Here is a 20,201-nt window from a genome sequence, read left to right as displayed (position 1 = left end):
AACAAGCAATAGTCTACAGAAAATTTATTTTTACAACCTTTCTGATATAACATGTACTGGTACATGTAAACAACAGGGTATTTGTAAATGAAAATGATAAACTAAATGGTAAAGTACCATTTCTTCAGTCTTTTAGATCCATATATATTTTCCATGTTTGTACCTAGTGACTCTGTTTTGCACTTTTTTGCTATATTTGAATTTTACTTTTGTTCAGTTACTGTCACACTAACACTATACACATGCTCCAGCTTTGAGCATTCAATAAACCCTAAGGAAAATGGTTCAGCTATGAAAAATGACCATTTTTGCTACATCCAAAGTTCTAGTCACTGACAATTCACATCCAAGGCTCCCAGCCTCCCCACACACGGCCCACTATATTGGGATCTGTCGCTTGGTCGATCAGTGCTGCCACCTGTTGCTCCACTGTTAATCCTGAGGCAGGAAGCTGGGCTCGGACATTTTCCCTCTTGTCTCCCTGAAGTACTCTCTCCAATGCTGGAAAAGCTGGCTTCTTGGAGTGTCCTAATTTCAATTCCTCTCTGAAATATATACAGTAAGTCAGAAAAGTTTCATTTATAACAGCTTTTGAGGTCAAACTAATGTAAAACCATTTGATTACCTTGATATGCAGACAGGATTATCCCCCCTTAGTTTGCGCTTCACATACTCTATTTTTTCTTTTGGATACCACTGAACTTCATCTTCTGGTGATACTGAATTTAAAAAAAATATCATTCCTTTCAGTTTCCATACAAATGATACAGATTTTGCCAAAATGTGGGACCCCTATCCCAACACACATACGTGTAGTAATCAAAATCACTGCAAAGTCTTGATGATATCTTAAATTTCAGTTGGGGATTTGTGCATTTTCATTGGGATTATTCTAACAAGAGGCCTACAGGCATTAAAAGTCATATGAGTACCATAACCCATACACAGAACTGTCAGGAATTTTTTTTTCTCTATGCATTTCATTACCTGGTAAGTGGATTAAAAAAATCAAAACACATTAATGAATTTCCCTCCACTACCTAGAATCTCGCAACAAGGACTATGGAATGTATGATTTTGGAGAAAAACTTTAAGATACACAGGCAAAATTGCCTGTGCATAAATTGCTATAGTGTAGGTATTAGAGAATGGCAGATTCCTTCTTTAATTTTTATTACATACACATTCTCATGTAGCTTGAGTATTTTTTTTCAAGCATGTACCGGGTACATGTACATGTATATGTAGAACAAATACATGTATTACTGATACATACTGTGTGTATGTACATACCTTCTACTTTCATTTCATTCATTTGCTTTTCTGCATTTACCTACAACAAAGATTTTATGTATGTATATCCTGTGATACTGAATGGTGGATAACTTGTACATAGTACATTAACATTAATGTCCTTCAAACAAAGTTTTAATCATTCTGTATTAAATATGTGTACTAACCAGCCAATCAACAGATGGTTCTTTGACAAAAATGTCCATGGTATTCAGTAACAGATCACAGTTATTTCTCAGTGCACGGAGAGTGTGAATCATGGTAGACTCCATCAAACCATGGACCTGTAGCGGCATCATTAAGTTTCGAAGCTGTCGAGTCAGTCTGAATGGAATCAACTCAGGAATTGGAAGGAACTGTAAATAGAAAGTTGGATTTACATTATTGGGTTTGATTCCAGGTTCATCCATGTTCAATATATAGATCCATGTATCTTCATTTGATTTGTTCATTCCTCCTAAATAATGTACAGTATATCTTGCTCAAAGTATACTATATGAAAAATTAGCTAACTAAGAGACTAAACCAATGCTGACCTGTGTAGCTGACCCAAAAGCATGACCAAAGTCTATGCCCACCATTTCTCCATTCTTGAGATTTATCATGAAGTTGGACAAATGTCGATCACCAATGCCAAGCACATACTGACATATGGAGATTAGGGCGTGCGTTGAGGCACACTTGCAGCGCAGGACATGGAATGCCTCGGGAGAAGTGCTCATCTTGTGGAAGGCTCGCCTGGAGAATATACATGTATATAATATGTATTCAGCAGTTACACATAACAAGATTACCTTAGATCTATGATCATAATCACACCGGGAAAGAGAGAAACTTTCACCAGCACAATAAAACAAGAAATGTTATACATGTACTATAGTAGAATATGTGTATTTGGGAGTACTGTAAAGGGGACAGCTTTTTACAAATCAGGAAAACTATCAATTTTCATTAAAATTTGGTGCTGGTTTCTTCAAAACATCTCATGGATATTTTTTTTTGTCATTGAAAAGTTGATCTTAAATGCTCTCTCCGCTTTCATTTGTAATTCAATACAATAATACAATGAGAACCGTTACCTTGATAAATCCCATGGTATTGTATTTTCTTTTTTCTGCAGTTCCCTCCTAGTTTCTGTCATGTTATATTTCAGGTACATCTGCATGTAACCTTGTGGAAAATCTCTTGGATCTTTGCTCAGTTTCATTATCCAGGAATTGTGAAGACTTGAAGGTCCCTGTCTGTGGAAAAAGTCGAATTGTCAAATTTGTCAAATCAAAGAGTAATTTAAAATCATTATAGGAAACGGGTACATCAAAACTCTCTCAGTACGAACACAAATGTAGTGAAATCTCGGATATAGCAATTGAAAGTTTTATGGAGTCCCCAGCAAGACTCTAAACAAATCCTAGCAATTTTTTTATGGCTATAATGAGCATGGTTATAACAAATTTATGGACTTGGAGTCCCTAGGAATTCTCCATAACCAAGTTTTACTGTATATTTGTATATTGCACTTACTTGCCACTGACGAATTTGGCTTCTTGCTCTGTGAGATTGCAAATCAAGAATTCTTTTAGTGGGATGGTGTCGTTCATCCATTCTATCAAACCAACCCTAAATAAGAAGATAATATAGGTAATGAAAAACTACAGAATACAGAGCTGCTCCAAAAACCTTAACCACTTCCAGCAACTGAAACTTGTGGATCAAATTTAGCATCCAGGCATGTTACATACATGACATTTAATAACATAACAAAATACATCATTCTTCAGGTCTTGTAAATATTCAGCCAGTATTATTAGATGTGGGAACCTTTTCGAAAGAGTCCTCCAGCATCCAAAATATATGGCTCAGATTGAACACCTAAGGATGTTTAGAGTATATCAAGTATCTCTAGGTACGCCATCTAAGCAAGTACAGTAAAACATGTTTGGTACGAACATGGATATAGCGAAATCTGGGATAAAGCAAAGTTTTTTTGAGTCCCCGGTAAACTTCGTAACAAATCTTTGCAAATTTTAATGGTTATAATTAATTCGGATATAACAAATTTACGGATATAGTGAACTGATTTTGTGTCCCGTAGAGGTGAACGATAACGAAAATTAACACTTTTATAACAAATTTCTTTAAAGTTTAAAAAATTTGCATTACCATTTAACAAAAAAGTTTGAATGAATGTATTTTCACATAAATTCACAACCCGATTTATAAAGGCATCAAAAGAATTTATTTTCATTCTAAGCCTCAATTAGCAAAAGTTGTACTCTAGTGAAAGAAAACATGTATATAGTGAATTTGCTCTAGTTATTATTATGAGTTCGTTATACGGATATAACGAATTACGGATATAACGAAGTAAATCCATTGGTCCCTTGGACTTTGCTATAACCAAGCTTTACTGTATAGTGAAATAAGGACCAGTAATAACCTGGATATTGGACCTGCTCCAAAAACTTTAACTGAAGGCAGACAGTCAAATCAAGGCGTCTAATGTTTATGCCCAGTATTTACTTACCACCACATGTATTTTGAGAGAACCAGAAAGCTCATAATGAAGAGGATCTATAATCATAAAAGCAAGGCTTTGATAATCAGACAAACCTTGAAGTCATGGGGATGACCTGGTATGTTTTGATTTTCAGGTTCCTCTGCTTACAGGCAGGGTCACTCTCCAGTGCCTGGTTCATCAGGAAGAAGAGCTGCTCTATCCGCTGATCCTGCCTCAGGTCTTCCCCACCCTTCACCAGATAATGATACTCTCTCTCATCATTCCCGCGGATTGTTATCCTCTTAGGTTTACGGATTGAGGTCATCACTTTTACCTGTCAAGAAATGTATGAAAATATTTTCATTTTTGTTGTAATTGGTGTGTAGTGCAAATTATTCATTTTTTTTCTGGAATGGTATCTTTTAATTGAGACACTTACCCTTTGATCAAATCCCACCACTTTAATATGATATTCTGGCATAGGCTTTTTCACTCCATCATACTGACCTTGAAATGCGAAAAAAAACCATTTATGTCTAAATACTACAACTCAAACCTTTCCACAGTGCTGAGAAATTGAATGAAAGTGAGGAACACCAGTTCACCCATTGTCAGAAACCCATGGTCAGTCTTGCATACACATATATAATGACCTTGAGCCAACTGATTTCTTTTTCACTTTTACAAATAATTCACTAATCATATCAAAGCTTGCTCATTTTCATAAGAAACCTATATTTTCAGGTATCAAAACGGAAGCATACAAAATCTATGAAATTTGATGTCCAAGAATATTAAAATAATCACAGGATGTGAGCCTGTCTGTAGTCTCCCAACATTGCATTTCAAGTCAACCCAGATCACTATAGCTACAATATACATGTCATGAGAAAAATCATAAAACTTGATACAGCAATGATAAGATTGAGCAGCTACCCTTTTTTAAAGAGCTAGTCCAGATAGTGTAACAAACACAGATATTGCCTTAATTTGCTTGGATTTGAACTTAAGTCCATTGGCATACAAATACAGCTCTTTACCGATTAAGCTAAATGGTTAAACCAATAGCTAGAGCTAGTAGAAATGCCATCCAATGGTTAGTAAAATTAACTCCTTTTCAATTAAATTGTGTCACTCTATACATTTGTAACAAAATCAATAAATCAACTAAGTTTTTTCTTGGGAACTTCATAATTTGTACCAAAGATTATTTGCTTTTCTTGTTTCAGCAAACCAAAACATTATAAAGTGTGACTACAGATTATCAACAAGCACACATAATGCAGGTCTATACTTTGACATTTAAAGTAACCAAACAAGTAATTCAAACCTCATCTCAATAATCTTGCTCAATCAAATACATTAACATTGTAAATGAATATTCACAATCTCCATACCTGGTATTTCTAGATCTTTGCCCTGAATGCTGGGATTGAAATTGGCCAGCCACTGACAGTAATCTTTGAGGTTTGCCGGGGGCTTCAGGTTTTTCTCCTTCACTTCAAAATCCATGTCTTTGTACACTTTCTTATAAGCAGTTGCCAGTTTCTGAAACATAATGAAGAACTCTTCACTAAATAAGTTGTATTAATTCATTGGATTAATAATCTGATGGGATAATAAAGTACTCTATAACAAGAATCATGGGGTGGAGAAGAATAAAAAAAATATAAGGGTCTAATGTTGGTCTGAGTGTTATGTGAAGGATTTTACACCGAGGTCTGCGATGGCCTTGACATTTGAGAAACTCAATTCAAAGTTACTGCAAACCTCTTACCTACTAAAAGTCTTTTGGTACAGTTTGAGCAAAATTGGACCAAGGGGCAAGATATTATTGTTCAACAGGGATTTAATCATAAAAGTATGCATTGACCTTGACTTAAAGACCTTGTTAAAGGTCACTTCACAACTATATGTATTAACTACAAACTTTTGGTAAAGTCTGAGCAAGAGCAAGAGTGGGTTAAGGGGAAAGAAATTACAGTACCAATTTCATAAAGATCTGCTAAGACCTTCACACTTGGCCTTCAAAAGGGGTTCAGTATAATTGCACACCCACAAGCACAATTCATGTTCAATATGTGCCAGATAGAGCTATAAAGAGAAGGAAAATAAGTAAATTGATCACTATAGGCCTTGCAAAATGGGTTGTTTAAAATATTGTGGTAAAAATCTCGATCATCTCTTGTAAATTTTGGTGTTCCATCATATCTTAAAAGGGTACATCTTTCAAACTACCAGTTCATACCACATGCAGGTACAAATGTAATACAAATGATATACATCTCTAGTCCTCATTTACATTTGAGTTATTTATCTTTTTTATTCACATTCACTCACACTAAATGACATGTCCAAGATTTTCTCTCCATTTTTTCCAAAGCAGCTGTCAACATCTTTCTTAAATCGCTGTAGAGAAAAAAATACATGCTTTAGAAATTATCATAAAAAACTTTGATTACCAATAAAAAAATCCAAACTTATTAAACATGAATGCAATGAAGATGTAAAATATCTTTCAATGACTACATCACATGTGATGCAAAAAAAGGATTATCAATATCACTTTCATATTATTAAAAATAAATCTCAGCTTACCTCAGCGAACTTTTTGGGGTATTTTCCCTTGTCCACCATACTAAGCGTTTCCTCTGTCAGTGACCTCTGGCTTGCACCTCGACCCGAGGTCTCGGTAAACTCTAACACTTTCTTATACATAATCTGATATTCTTCCTTCATGGCCTTCTTGTCTGGTTTGTTCTTCATAAATTTCAGTCTAGTGTCATCAAACCAGTCCTAGACATTTGGGTATCAATAAATCAATAAGAGGATATCTCCAACTCGCAAACATGTACCTGTCAACTCATCCACATCCAAAAAAAATTACACCATTACCTGCAACAACTGATTATTCAATACGGGCCATTTTTTAAAAATCTATAATGGAAAGGCCAGCTGGATTTTTGCATCTTAAATCTTTTTATGATTCCAGTGATGTACATTTTTCTCCTTTCACATCCATTGCAGATTGATTTTGATAAAATAAATACATTGATCAGCTGAAGATAAAAAAAAAATGACTGAAGTTGCTTTGGTTCATTTTAAGGGCTTTTGAAAATCTATGGAGATTGTTTAATATAGTGTACCTCTACCATTTATAAAAACTCCATGTCTGCCATATGATCTTTTTGTTTTGAATAAAAAAATGCATTCCATGTGGAAAAAGTACATGTAAAACAGGAATTCTGACATTTTAGGCTTTTTTAGCCGATTTATTAACTACATAGGTCAACAACATTCTTTGCAAAATTTCATTCTGTTAATAGTCAGTTATTAAATTTTACAGTTTACAGTGCCATGGAGAATTTCTAATGAAACATGCCATGTTTTCTCTCATGCATATACAAATGTACCTTAAATATTTGATCTGGCTGGCTCATGTGTTCCAAGGCTGAAATAAACTTTGGCACCAATGGGAGCTGTTCATCACCCAGTGTGCTGCCGAGTCTGTAAAAAACACATGGGATCAGACATACACAATTTTTTGACATAGAATATAGCTATCACATGTTTACCAAACACTGTTGAAACAACAATAAAAATACTTCATTAACAAATAAAATAGCTTCCAATAACCAAAAGAATTGATGATTTTGAAAAATTGTCCAGCTATTTTATTTACTTTGCCACAAATGCCTCATCCTTCTTGTTACTAAATTTGTATCCCTCACTGCTCAGTTTGAAGGGATAAACCACAGCCTATCAGAAACAAAAAAAGAATTTCATATACCTTTAATATCACTCAAACGTTTGGAAAAAAAGGCTTGATTATACATTTACATTGTATATCAATAAGAAAGAAAACATATAAAAAAGAATTATCAATATACATTTTTTTTAAGCATCCCCCCCCCCCCCTCGGGAGGGGATGTTGTATATGATACATGAGTGTGAACTATACACAAGACTTTACAGTAACTAATGTTTAAGTAAAAATGAAGATAAGAGTATATAACAAACAAAACTAATACCATAATGCATATAAACTCAGTACATTACATTCAAACATTCAAAATGAACGTTCAATGGTTTCTGTATACAGAGCTGATATTCACCTGCGGGTAAGTCTCTGCGAGCTCAGTCAGGATATGGTGAACAGTGCTGCCCTCTGGTTTATCCAACAAAGCCATCATCTGGCTTATCCACATAATAAACATCCAACATGGAACTTGCCCACTCTGACCATAACAAAAATGAACATACATAAATGTAACCAGTATATACAAATTTTTAAGTTATTAAAAACATCAGGTACATTAAACCATTAGAAACAGTTTGAAATTCAAAGGGAGTACAAACTTACTGTCATAGCTTACCGGGTACATGTTTATTGTAACTTTGAAATTTCAGAACTTTTTGGGTTTACAATTTACCTTTTCCACAAAAGTGGAGCGAATTTCTGGATACATTTCCACCAACTGTAGTAACCGTGGAAACCTCTGTCTGGCCTCCATGGAATCAAGCTTCATTGCGTTTAACAGACAGACAGTGATTGTTTCCGGAAAATTCTTTTGACACTCCTTGGAGAGATTTAGAGACTCTTTGTCTGTTCAATCAATCAAAAAAATATCATCACTGTGTTAGCCCACATAAATAGAAGAACAGAATATAAACCTATCTATGAAACTGAAAGTTAAGTAAAGGTTCAATTTAAAGGTAAGAGGGAAACTAATATACAATACCATATAAACAGTAACTGTTACAAGATTCTAAACAGCTCAATTTTGAATTTTCTCAATCCCATTTGTAAATTAACAAGAAAGTACATACAGATATCCATGGTACATACCAGTGTCGTCCTCTGCCATTCTGAGGAACTTGTTACAATACTGAGCCAGGGCCAGGTAAGCCTCCTCCAGTCCATAGCGACAAGTGCGGCTCCCTCGACCATCGTAGGACAAACTCTTCCTCATCTGGTTATATCCTTCTTCAACAAGACATCTGGCTAACTAAAACAAACAATACCAAGTGTTTCTTATAAACATCTGCATACTGGTAGTTGATTTTTAAACAGAGAGCTACATGTATATAACAATTACTACAATGTTCCATTTGTACATGTATCATTATATTGTACCTCCCTCGGGTCCAGTTTGCTTGCTTTAGATATGCCCATGATTTTCTCTGAGTTTTTGTCACTTAGGCTGCTAAAACAGTTCTCGCTCTGCACCCCTTTCACAAGCAGACCAAACGCTTGTCCCAGCAGGACGAAATGTCTGCGGCCTAATCCAGCCTCTCTCTCAAACAGAGAACTGTCCTTGAATTTCCCTGAAAATGAGACCCTTACATGTAAATATATTTAACACAAAAATCATAGCAAAACATTGTCAAATTAAAGCCTGTCCCATCTGGATGCAGTTGAACGGGTAAAATATTGAGATACATCATTAAAATATTTTGACTTGTATTTGTTTAATCATAATCTGTGATAAACCAGTACTTGTGTATTCTCTTTATCTTTCCTGTAATATGATTCTCTAAATTCAGTTTCATGAGGGTAAATTTTTTTGTGATTTAAAAAAAAAATTATTAATTAAAATGGTTTTAAAATTTACAAAAAATAAATTAAAAAGAAAGATAATCACAAGATTCCATTCATGACCTGAAGAATACTCTGATTATCTGAGACATACTTGTATCCCCTAATAATGGTACTGAAAATACTAGTACATGTACATGTAAATCCAAAGTAAATAGGTATGAGTTGACTGTACATGCTAATGAACAACCAATTTTATAGATTGATTTGCACAAAAGCTCTTTACCCAGCCTGTCTATGGTTGTGATAACACTAGAGAAGATGTCATTGGTCCAGTCCGTGTCAGCTGACATTGCACTGAGCTGGTGAGTCTTGGCGTACAAATGACTCCACTCCAAATTCAAAATCTCATTTTCCTTGTCTCGATAATTCTGAAGAGGAAAAAAAAAATTACCTTATGTTTCTAAAATAAAGGAACACTAAAGTATCTTTCATTGGTATCTCAAAACAAATGATTCAGCTAACATTAATTTAGTATGTCTGACCTGAGAGATTTGGACAACCTGAAAAAGTCACGAACTTAAAAATACTCGTACTTTGTGTATATCTGCTAAAATATTCAATGCTAGCTTATGGTTCCTCTTGTGGCAACTGCTGTCAGCCATCTTTAATCTGAGATGGATTTTCGAGGCTAAAAACAAGTCCTCTTCATCTTCTTCCATTGCGTCTTCTTCTTTCTTCACCAGGGAAGTCGACAGTCGGTTAGATATGTGGTCCAGGAATACCATTCTGAGAAATTGGAATAAACATAATATGAATTATTATCACTTTCATAAGCCAGTTATATATGTGGTTCAGGAGACATTCCAGAAAAAATAATATCAAATAATTTTTACTCTTATAAATATGTTCCAAATTGGCAAATACCATTACAGATAATTTGACCGTTTTCTTTAAGTGCATCAATTATCACCTGTTTGTGACAACATTGTCCCATACTGCCTCTGTGTCCAGCAGTGGATGCAGGGCCCTGGCTTGCCACCTTTCAATCAGTGAATTAGCAGGTGTGACAGATGTAAAATTACCTGAAATGTACAAGCAACTTGATATCAAAATCTGTTCCATCAAATGAATATCAGTATTATTTTTTAAAATTTATATACATGTACATGTATTTAAAATGAGAACCATCAATTTTTTTGAGTTTAGGAATAGGGCTAGGGCTAGAGCTAAGGTTAGGGTTAGGTTCGGGGCTAGGGTTGGAGCTAGGGTTAGGGTTAGGAAAAAAAACAAAACTGCAAAATGATGTCCAAATTTATAAAGATGAAAGAAAATAAAGTAGTCATAGGTTTGTTGATTCTGAGCATGAGCATCATTGTCTGTCTGACTCACCCTCTGAGGCCATGAAACAGAGGAACTCCTGGAGTTCCACCAGAGGCTGTAGTCTCTGGAGCTGGCTCTTCCTACTGACTGACATCAGGCTGTCTGTGCTGCTCCAATCCTAAAGGAACAACGATAGCAAAACTGTTTGATTTTCTTCTGTTGGTGCATAATATTCTGTTATAAATTCAAACTGGGTACATTTGATTTTCATACAATTTTAACTTTTTCTTTTTTTGTGATATTTAAATTGACAACTATAGGAACAATTTTTTGCATCCTGCATAAAACCTGAGTCAACATGTCAAACTTTTTACATAATTATACAAGTACAACAAGTGGTGTAGTTTCCTTTATTATGTTGTAGAATGTGTTAAAACTTACAAGAAGGAACTGCTGTGTGGCCAGGGTGGAGTAATGTCTAGCCCGGTCATAGTCTGCTTGCCATATGTACATAAGGGCCAGCTCTTCACTGTAACGACTCTGTCAACAGCAGACAAAATCAACACCAAGATTCAGTGCATTCCACAAATTAAACACAAACACTAAGACTTTCTATCATCAATAACTTTTAGATAAGTTCATATTTTGTTTTTGATCAAAAACAATGTACAAGGAAGAATTGACTTTTTAATGAACTCCTCAAGCTCATCTTGGACAATTCATATCTGTGACTGTACCTCTATCAGAGCCTTCTGCTCCGGTTGCTTCATGCAGTCATCAATAAAAGTCAGCAATGGCTGCTGGTCACCATCTCCCTGCAGCATTAACTTCACCTTGCTCCTGATTATGTACGGCAGATAATGCTCCTATATATATATAAACACACAAAACCTCCAAATTCATGAACCTGTAGTATGTACAGTACCCGTTATGTTAGATATGGCACAGCCTTGACCTGACCTGGTTTTGCACTGACCTGATAGTAGGTGTCCTTCCAGACCTGACTAATGGAGTTACTGCTGATTCCAGACATGGCCACCCCTTCCAGCTCTTTCCACTGAGAAAGGTTGTCAAGGCACTAAAAGAAATAAAGGAAAAAAATATGGTCACAAATTCATGTACAATGAACATGTAGCAGTTGGCAAACAATGTTTTGAAAACATGCAGAAATTTGATTCTGAGATACCTCCATTCTGGATTCATCCCACATATCTACTTCAATGGTGGGCGGGTTTTCATCCCAATCATTACAAGACAAAGCCTGCAATGATAAAAAAACAACCTGTTTTCACTAGCACATTGTACATGTATCTTACCAAATGTATAATAAACACTTGGTCAATGACTCTCTCTCTCTCTCTCTCTCTCTCTCTCTCTCTCTGACCTGATTGTAAAGTTTGACAGCTTTGTAGTAGTCTCCCCTGGCCTCCATCTGTACAGCTTCCTTGGTGATGTCTTGTGTTCCTATTCTTCCACTGAAGATTCCCAGCAACACATCATACTCCTTAACAGACTTGTACAATCTGTCACGAAAATGTGATGCTTTACAACCATTCTTACAACATAGCACATTAATGTTGATTGCCTATACATGAACAACATCAGTGTAACTCTCATAATGATCGGAGACTTTCAGTCAAGACTTTTCATTGTGACATTATGATATACATGTATATGGATATACAGTATTTCATTATCTAGAACTTCAAAATCTTTGATACAATGGATATGTTGAGGTGAGCTGGAAGTACAAACTACTGGCACTGGATTTTTTTAAGAAGGTATTTTACCTCTACACCTTAAATCCTAAGAAATCATAAGAGTTATTTTTCTGATCCATCAATTTCAGGTTAGCAAGTATTGAGTGAATATAATAATTTCAAATATATCCCTTGTCAGAATTTGGCCGATTGTTGCTCTACAGATTGAGCTAAGCAGGCGTACCTGGCAAGCTCGATCCAGCTCAGAGTGTCTGTGGACACTACAGCATTATCACTCCTTCCTCTCTTTGACGGTCTTTCATCTTCATCTTGTGAGATCAGTTGTTCTTCCAATACACATATACCTACACAGTAAAAACAACGGTGCAAGAAATATCCAAAAAAGATACCAGCACATGCATTGATATCAAGTTTATACAGAAAATATTCATTTACAGAACCTCACCTAACGGTTGGATATTTCCGAACATTGCAGCAGAGCTTACATCTGACACATCAACTTTAAGTTTGCTTCTCAAGCTGTACAGAACATCCTTAAATTTAAATTTAAAAAAACTACATGCATCCTGAAGCATTAGAATACTGCTTGATCTTACATCGAGTGAATAATATTCTTTTTTTGTCATAATTTGCACTGAAAGTTTTAAAACCAAACTCCATAAAATAAGACTGAGTTCACTGTCTGATTTCGAGAGTCCACTGCTTGATTTCAGGCAGACAAAGTTTGAGTCTCAACTGGTAGGAAAACTATAATTACTCATAATTACTTGTGTACTGAATGAAATACTTGACAATCACCAAAATGTTCATTGATTAGTAAGTGGTAATTACCAGCAAACAGCTGATGAATGGAGTGAAGTACTGTATGGATGTGGTCAGTACCACTCCGATGCTTTTCTGAATTTGTTGTATGGTCTCCTGTACTTCCCTCTCCGTCTTGACCTCATCCATCTTGGAGAATATTCCCTTGAATATGGCACCAAAGAGCAGTTTGGCTACCGAGCTGTCCCTCTGTGAAACATAGTTCAATTTGTACCATGAATCTATTGATAAGGTGATATAATATTGAAAATTTCAAACATTAAATAAATATGTTGGACGGAATGTGGTGCTGCCCCTCAGAAAATGTTCATTGTCAAATGATAGAATCTGTGGGAATACTGTAAACATATTACATTTGGGTGTGTATTCTATTTAGCATTTTTGGCGGTAAACGGCGTCTGCTAAATTAAGTACATCGCCAAATGTAAATATATAAGTAGATAAATAGGTACTTCAAGAAATGCGCTAAATCAAATTCATGCTAACTCGTTGAAAAATCATATTCCGCCAAATATCATACACACCAAATGTAATACGTTTACAGTAGTTGATCTGTATGTCTGATACACTGAAATCACCCTTTGTATGCTTACATGTGCTACAGCCTGTAACGGCGCTATGATGTAGAAATACTTGATCTGTATGTCTGGTAGATTGCCCTTTCTTTACTTACATGTACTACAGCTTGTATTGGTGCTATGATGTAGGAATAAATGATCTGCATGTCTGATACACTGTATATAACCCTTTGTATGCTTACATGTGCTACAGCCTGTAACGGCGGTATGGTGTAGGAATACTTGATCTGTATGTCTGGTAGATTGCCCTTTCTTTACTTACATGTACTACAGCTTGTATTGGTGCTATGATGTAGGAATAAATGATCTGCATGTCTGATACACTGTATATAACCCTTTGTATGCTTACATGTGCTACAGCCTGTAACGGCGCTATGATGTAGGAGTACTTGATCTGTATGTCTGGTAGATCGCCCTTTCTATACTTCCTATACATGGTGACTTGGTGTTCTCTGCGAGATTTCTGTTCTCTCAGTGCCTCCTTCAAAAAAAAAAACATCACAGAATGCAGCTAACAAAATATACATGTACAGTGTACAATCATCATTCCATTTCAGATCTAAATAAAATGGTAATCTATAATCTTGTTTCCGATAATCATGCATAATCAACACTCCATGTTTGGATCTTAATACAATAAACTGAATTTTAAAGAATGTCATCTTATTTTACATTACTGCTAAGTAAAATGTACAATGACTGACTGGATGTCCTATAAGCGTTTTACCTCCCTCATCTTCTCCAGTCTGGTGTGGCGTTTGATGAAGTAAGTTTTGGTCTGTTCTTCATCTCGCAAGAAACGCCTTTTCAATCTGTACATTTCACTGTCTTGATCCTCTGATGACAAAAATTAACAAATGAATTCAAATTTCATCCAAGAAAAATACATGTAGAGCTAATTGTCTTTTTTTCAAACAAAAGTCTTGTCTCTTAAAGAAGTAATATATAAGATTCACTCTTTATCTGCATATCAATTCAACTACATGTATAGTTGGTCAAAAGAACTATACTCTTTACATAAATGTTCAAAAGCAGGTATCTGAAAAAAAATATTCCTATATATTGTTGGTCAGTTATCTTCAGGGTGAAAAACTAAACTTTCCTGGTTCACATATACTATATCCTAAACAGGGTTGAACTGATACAGAAGACCAAATTATAACGATCAGACTGTCTACAAGTTATTTTCATCCAGGTGGTCATTCTTAATCTATGTTACGAGTATCACAGTCTTTGTAGCCTTGCAGCAATACCATTCAAAGGTTCTTGCATCTTACTATTAATAATTCTACAGCTTGAAATGTTGATTAAAATATGAATTCAAATAAAAAACATATTCAAAGAAGTGCAAAATGCTCCTGTAGTTTCCTTACATTATGTGAATCCTAAAGTCCATCATTTCGCTGATTTCCATCAAATGGTAAGAATAATAAATTACAAGCTCTGAACTGTTGTTATGATATCAAAAACTGTCAGTAAAATAATAGTGAGATTTTAAAATCTGTGAAGGGTGCTCCTTGCTATTTTGCACATATACATTTTTCTTGTGTGTCATAAAAAATCTGCAATATTTCTTGTTAGAGCATTATTATCCATGACTAACCATTACGACTTCTCTCTGCTGGTTTAGTACTGGCTCCTGCCCGAGGTCGACCGAACCCGGGACCAGGTTTTCTTTTTGGCTTGAGGCCGGTCCTGAGAGCCATGTCCTGTGTCCCCACAGTGAATAACAGAGAGCTGGAGGTCTCTGAGCCCACTGTGCTGTAATCCGTGAAGGTATCCAAACTGCTCCCAGTCAACCAGTTAAATGGAGCTTTGGAAGCTGAAACAAGAAAGTTCACAATCTTGTTTGTTGGTTTTATGGTTTACAAATCAAGAGCATGACATGTACAATGAGTAAAAATTTCAACTTTACCATCCAGAGTGGCAGTGAATTGCTGTGCATCCTGTGTGGCTCTGATCTCTCCACTATAACTCTCATCGTCATCCATCATACTTTGTGTTGCCATGGTGTTGGCAAACAATGGTGTCATAGCTGCATGCCTCTGTTTCCAAGATGATTTCACATTATAGTCCTGTAAAAACAAGAATTCTGAATTTCCGCAAAAACTGTATAACACTGTCAGAAAACCTCATTTTTATATTCTACTTATATAATTACATGCATTCATTGAAGAATAAACCCAAAAGTTTCAGAACCTGAAATTTGCAGTCATCAAGACTCGACTCAAACATTTCCCTTTGATAGTCTGGACTCTTGGAGGTCATTTCAAGGACAAGGTTCGTGGCATAGCTCAGGAACTGTTTTTCTGTAACAGGGGAGTACATGGCCTCCAACATGGCCACCAGTCTGTCTAGCGTGTTGCCTGGAACTCTGGTCTCACTGCTCCAGAAGTTCTGTACTAGCAGTCTACAAGTAGACCAAAATGATGGACCAATAGGACTTACAGTTTCAAATTTTCAGCAACACTATAAGGCCAAAAATCTGCTCAAAATATTATCTGGCAAATGGGTAAATGTATTCTATATAAGAGTAGCAAAGGGGAATTACTCCATTTTTATACGTTAACTAAAAAATTTTAATGTGGTGGTGCCTGTGAAACAAAACTAATTTTGTTTTGGTCGTTAGCATTTTATTTGACCCAAATCATGCACAAATTGCTGTAAACGTATTACATTTGGCTGTGTATTCTAATTTGCGTTTTTGGCGGAATGTGGCTTCCGCTAAATCAAGTACATTGCTAATGCCTTGCATACATGTATAAGAATAGTCACATTCAGGAATATGCTAAATCAAATCCATGCCAACTTGTTCAAAAACTATTTTACACCAAACATCTTACATGCCAAATATAATACGTTTACACTACACTTCTACATGTAAGTACAATTTTCATTCCAACTGCATCTGATGTACCGGTAGATTGACATTCCAATGCATATGAGCCACAGATGAAACTTGCAATGTCTATTGATTATGCACGGCCATACCTGCACTGCATATCATCATCGCCCAGTCCTTTCAGCAGGCTTTCTTTCGTTTGTAGCATAATAGTGTCAGCTGTTTCACTCTCATCTTCTCTATAAAAAGTCAAAACAGGGAAATAAGCAAATGAATAATAATGAGTACCTGTCATAACATGTACACTTACATATAGCAATCTTTGAAAACAAGGACAATAGAAATAAGCCCTGTGCATAAAAATACAAATGATCTGGCTTACAAATAAGGGTGCTTTACAAATTGTATGTCTGTACCTGTAGTTGTCATAGACCCACATCAAGATGTCGTACATGACATTACGACAGGGAATGCTGGGACTGACACAGAATCCACAGATCAGGGGAAGTAACTCCGACACCTCACTTGGCTGCAGTTTGCTCTGAATGCTCTTAACAATTTTCAAAGCAATAACCTGTGTCTCATCATCTCTGAAAATCACAAACTACATCATTAAAATACATAAATCCATTTACAAGCATTTCAAATATTTTCACAGAAAAGTAAATCACCTGTAGAAAGTTTCATACAATTAAAATGCTACTTGTACAGGTACATGCATATTCTTTCACAGAATTGACTGACCTGTGCGTGAGAAAAGCAAGGAGTCCTTTACTTTTGAGTTCTACGTAGACATTTTCCAAAGTGTCGATTCGTGTTAGGACAATTTCAAGGCAGCGATTGCGGAATTCAGCATGAAGATTAGGAAGTACAAACAACAATCGGTTCATAAACCTTTAAAAAAAATTGTGAGCATATAAATTTAAAGGTAATACATCAATTCTTTTTATGAATTTAAATTTTCAGAACAATATTGGCAACAAAAATCTGGAAAAAAAGATATATTCATTAAGAATCAACAGAGAGGCTGTAGTAAGCTAATAAAGATGATTATTAATCTATGGTCCAAAAAAGTACATCCATTCACCTGTCAGCTATTGGTGGGTAATGGAGATGCATCCTATGAATGCAAAGCAGAAAGTTGCCTGGATTACTCTGCTGGAGGGAATTCATGAGGTTTACAACGTAGTCATGAAATGTTCCCTCTGTCTGTCTGTCTTTCTCTGCAAGGTGCTTGAAGATCATTCCAACCACTTCAGCTGTTGCTGCATACACAGCCTTGTAACGATTTCTCATATACTGAGCCACAGTGGTGAAGAATCTTGAATTGAAAAAAAAGGATTTTTAAATATTCCTCCATACCCCTCGACATGCTTTTTATGACTCTGTTTCAAATACAGCAGGGGCTTCTTTTGTCATGAATTTTCATCAATATCTTAAAGTTGAGTTTTTTCCCAAAATTACAACCGTTTTTGGGGTTATTTTTAAAAACTTTTCCACTTTTTTGGTCATTTTCAAGATGAACACAAGCTATAATTTCATATCTATAAGGAATATACCAGCTTGTTCTTGTTTACAAAACTTTTTCCTAAAGGTGTGTAGGATCCTTAAGAAATTACACTGCAAACACTTTATTACCAGTATTTTCCTCGCAAAGTGAGTTTCATATCTGAAGATCACGACACATTCATTGTAGTACCGGTAGTTAACCATTGAGTGACTTACTTTTCCTGATCAACGGGTGCCGTGGGGGCATAAGGAGGGAACTTAGCAGACAGGACCACGCCCATCAGCTGGATTCCCACACAACTCTCTTTCTTTGTCTCATCAGGCTGTTTTAAGTGCTTATACACAATGCTGTATACGAAAAAAAAAACCAAAAAACAATTAAGTGTAGCAATAAACTCCAAACTTTTCTTCATACCAGCCACACATTTCAAATTCACTATCATTTATGATACATGCATTACATGTATGAATAAAGAACTCAAAATTTTGATACAAATGGCAAAAGAATATGTTCAGTATTTATTCTTAATTTACTTGTAAGGTATTTCCACTCGGTCCTTCCAGACCTGCAGGAGTGTCTTCAGCAGTTCCAGGTTGTTGCGATACACCGGCCGAGTGTCGTTGTACACGTATCCCATCACAAACTCCACCAGGCGGCTGGACATGGCTCGGTCCTCGACAGTGTCCTGCCAGGAAAAATCATAAAGTGTGTAACCAAGACATGTTTCTCTCATTGAACAAAAAATCCCAGTTCAAAACAACATAATGTGTAAATAAAAACCATTTGATTTTTAAGTAAGACATGCGTTTCTCCCAATGAACAACAAATCCCAGTTAAAACAATAAAATGTGCACTGGTTTGCAAATTTCATGGATTTGGATAACAACTGACATACAAAATCCATTATCAAAATAGAACAAAAACTTTAACTATGGTTTAATCCATTTTGATTATTGTTGTTAACTATAGCAATGGTTACCTGAGGTATTGCCACTTGGTGCCAAGACATGATGGTGACTATCACATCAATGACGAAGTAATTCAGGCCTGTGAAGAGACCGCTGATGATCATCTGGGTCAGGGGGCGGATCCAGTCCCTAGCATAGGGACGGAATATCTGAAAGTCATGACATCTCATTTCATTATTTGGAAATTCCAGTTCTGCAAAACTGAATTCAATCACATGTACATACATGTATAAGACACATTTACAAGGTATATAAAGCTGCTGATATCTTAAATCTTTTTATACTCATGAATGCTGCAGAAGAAATTGCAACCTTTCCATAATTTTATTTAAGAAATAAAGTACGAGTTTTCGTGAATGCTGCAGAATAACCTCCGAGGTCGAGAAATGTTGTTTTATATTTCAAATAACATTTCGAGACCGAGGAGGTTATCCTGCAACATTCACGAAAACAAGAACTTAATTTCTATTCTATTAACAGCCCAGTATTTCTACAGATCGTTTCTCCTATAGAACGACGATCTAGGTCATTTTGACGGCTGTTCCGTGTAACACCAACGGTTTTGTTGGTAATGTTTACATGTGTATCGATCAAAGGAATCACATGCAGACGACAGACTTTTTCTTAGGATTTTAATTCACTTCACTTATTTATAAAATATCTTTGAATCACATTTCTAATATTTTGAGGCCAATTTAATACGATTTTTTCTACTACACGTTATATATTTTATGTAAAAAAACGCAGCAGTGAAAATTTGCTAGGGAGGTCATAGGAACAGCCGCATTGATCTCTTAAAAATAAAAATTTGTGGCAATACATATTGTTTTGACTGGGACTAACACGTGAAATTGACATGGTTTTAAAACTTTTTACGGTTTGAAGTTGTACTTCCATGATCAGTGCAAGACAAATGGGTATTTGTGATCTGATAATTTACTGATGATGTTCATGGTATATTGGAGAATAATGTCCGCGGCATATTTTTGATCTCGGGAATAACTGTAGTAGAATATTCTATAAGTCTAAGAGAAAAACAAATCAAAGGCATTGAAATATGCCTTCACCAATGAGAAACAACTTGGTTCTGTTATTAAAAATATCTTTA

At 35.6% G+C, this 20,201-nt stretch overlaps 1 protein-coding gene across 1 annotated transcript in view; it reads right to left on the bottom strand.

The window, feature by feature from the left end:
• Nucleotides 1-9: 9 nt before the first annotated feature.
• The window catches only part of LOC105317076 (DNA-dependent protein kinase catalytic subunit), a 60,093-nt gene continuing 39,901 nt past the window's right edge, over nucleotides 10-20,201 (bottom strand). The window contains exons 54-95 of the mRNA XM_066067456.1: nucleotides 19,105-19,242; nucleotides 18,659-18,810; nucleotides 18,341-18,472; nucleotides 17,703-17,936; nucleotides 17,360-17,509; nucleotides 17,032-17,205; nucleotides 16,765-16,854; nucleotides 15,973-16,183; nucleotides 15,689-15,848; nucleotides 15,377-15,595; nucleotides 14,501-14,610; nucleotides 14,123-14,254; nucleotides 13,205-13,384; nucleotides 12,819-12,906; nucleotides 12,597-12,717; nucleotides 12,037-12,175; nucleotides 11,839-11,913; nucleotides 11,629-11,730; nucleotides 11,390-11,518; nucleotides 11,094-11,192; nucleotides 10,722-10,830; nucleotides 10,303-10,414; nucleotides 9,926-10,118; nucleotides 9,616-9,760; nucleotides 8,928-9,118; nucleotides 8,640-8,799; nucleotides 8,224-8,396; nucleotides 7,906-8,028; nucleotides 7,473-7,549; nucleotides 7,204-7,297; nucleotides 6,389-6,586; nucleotides 6,131-6,199; nucleotides 5,188-5,338; nucleotides 4,230-4,297; nucleotides 3,904-4,124; nucleotides 2,815-2,910; nucleotides 2,373-2,534; nucleotides 1,830-2,031; nucleotides 1,461-1,649; nucleotides 1,294-1,333; nucleotides 626-719; nucleotides 10-545 (exon numbers count right to left, since the gene is read on the bottom strand). Of these exons, the coding sequence (XP_065923528.1) occupies nucleotides 341-545; nucleotides 626-719; nucleotides 1,294-1,333; nucleotides 1,461-1,649; nucleotides 1,830-2,031; nucleotides 2,373-2,534; nucleotides 2,815-2,910; nucleotides 3,904-4,124; nucleotides 4,230-4,297; nucleotides 5,188-5,338; nucleotides 6,131-6,199; nucleotides 6,389-6,586; nucleotides 7,204-7,297; nucleotides 7,473-7,549; nucleotides 7,906-8,028; nucleotides 8,224-8,396; nucleotides 8,640-8,799; nucleotides 8,928-9,118; nucleotides 9,616-9,760; nucleotides 9,926-10,118; nucleotides 10,303-10,414; nucleotides 10,722-10,830; nucleotides 11,094-11,192; nucleotides 11,390-11,518; nucleotides 11,629-11,730; nucleotides 11,839-11,913; nucleotides 12,037-12,175; nucleotides 12,597-12,717; nucleotides 12,819-12,906; nucleotides 13,205-13,384; nucleotides 14,123-14,254; nucleotides 14,501-14,610; nucleotides 15,377-15,595; nucleotides 15,689-15,848; nucleotides 15,973-16,183; nucleotides 16,765-16,854; nucleotides 17,032-17,205; nucleotides 17,360-17,509; nucleotides 17,703-17,936; nucleotides 18,341-18,472; nucleotides 18,659-18,810; nucleotides 19,105-19,242 (5,907 nt within the window). The 3' untranslated portion in view covers nucleotides 10-340. The remainder of the gene's footprint in view (nucleotides 546-625; nucleotides 720-1,293; nucleotides 1,334-1,460; nucleotides 1,650-1,829; nucleotides 2,032-2,372; nucleotides 2,535-2,814; nucleotides 2,911-3,903; nucleotides 4,125-4,229; nucleotides 4,298-5,187; nucleotides 5,339-6,130; nucleotides 6,200-6,388; nucleotides 6,587-7,203; nucleotides 7,298-7,472; nucleotides 7,550-7,905; nucleotides 8,029-8,223; nucleotides 8,397-8,639; nucleotides 8,800-8,927; nucleotides 9,119-9,615; nucleotides 9,761-9,925; nucleotides 10,119-10,302; nucleotides 10,415-10,721; nucleotides 10,831-11,093; nucleotides 11,193-11,389; nucleotides 11,519-11,628; nucleotides 11,731-11,838; nucleotides 11,914-12,036; nucleotides 12,176-12,596; nucleotides 12,718-12,818; nucleotides 12,907-13,204; nucleotides 13,385-14,122; nucleotides 14,255-14,500; nucleotides 14,611-15,376; nucleotides 15,596-15,688; nucleotides 15,849-15,972; nucleotides 16,184-16,764; nucleotides 16,855-17,031; nucleotides 17,206-17,359; nucleotides 17,510-17,702; nucleotides 17,937-18,340; nucleotides 18,473-18,658; nucleotides 18,811-19,104; nucleotides 19,243-20,201) is intronic.

Source organism: Magallana gigas, chromosome 7 (assembly GCF_963853765.1).
Source record: "Magallana gigas chromosome 7, xbMagGiga1.1, whole genome shotgun sequence".
Lineage (NCBI taxonomy): Eukaryota > Metazoa > Mollusca > Bivalvia > Ostreida > Ostreidae > Magallana > Magallana gigas.
The sequence above is the reverse complement of the archived record's forward strand: the minus strand, read 5'-3'. Positions and strand labels throughout refer to the sequence as shown.